General features: G+C 39.5%; 1 protein-coding gene across 1 annotated transcript; it reads left to right on the plus strand.

The window, feature by feature from the left end:
• Positions 1-205: 205 nt before the first annotated feature.
• On the plus strand, positions 206-607 carry LOC110410270 (uncharacterized). Its single transcript, XM_021419900.2, has one exon. The coding sequence runs from the start codon at positions 206-208 to the stop codon at positions 605-607; it is 402 nt and encodes a 133-aa protein (XP_021275575.2).

Genomic DNA, 607 nt, shown 5'->3' on the forward strand with positions numbered 1-607 from the left:
ATACTATCTATTCGATACGTATACTTGCGTGGTAGAATTTTAACTGACAGCAGTAGAGGTTGCCAATAAAAATATCAAGAGGATCATTGAAAAGAATACTGAAGTTTATAAAGATTGGCATGGGAAACTTCCTTTTGCCTTGCATGCATATCAAACTTTTGTACGAACCTCCACGGGGGCAACTCCGTACTCACTAGTATATGGAATGGAGGCAATGCTACCCATTAAAGTGGAAATCCCATCCTTGAGAGTGTTAATGGAGACAAAATTGAAAAATGCTGAATGGATCCGCTCTCATTATGAGCAGTTGAATCTGATTAAGGAAAAAAGGCTCGTAGCCCTTTGCCATGGTCAAATGTACCAACGAAAGATGATGCGAGCATATGAAAAAAAAGTTCATCCTGGGCATTTCCAATTAGGGGAACTGGTCGTCAAAAGGATACTCCTTGACCAGAATGATTCTCGTCGAAAATGGATGCTGAACTGGGAAAGACCATATGTGGTGAAAAAGGCTTTTTCAAGAAGAGCCTTAATTTTAACCGACATGGATAGAAGAGACTTGCCTAGTTCAATAAATGCAGATGCAGTAAAGAAGTACTATGCCTAA

This window comes from Theobroma umbraticum, unplaced genomic scaffold (assembly GCF_002168275.2).
Source record: "Theobroma umbraticum cultivar Fairchild unplaced genomic scaffold, ASM216827v3 scaffold_56.0, whole genome shotgun sequence".
Classification (NCBI taxonomy): Eukaryota; Viridiplantae; Streptophyta; class Magnoliopsida; order Malvales; family Malvaceae; genus Theobroma; species Theobroma umbraticum.

Bases quoted from the DNA above. Each gene is read 5' to 3' on its own strand.
- LOC110410270 (XM_021419900.2), top strand. From the start codon at position 206: ATGGAGGCAATGCTACCCATTAAAGTGGAAATCCCATCCTTGAGAGTG.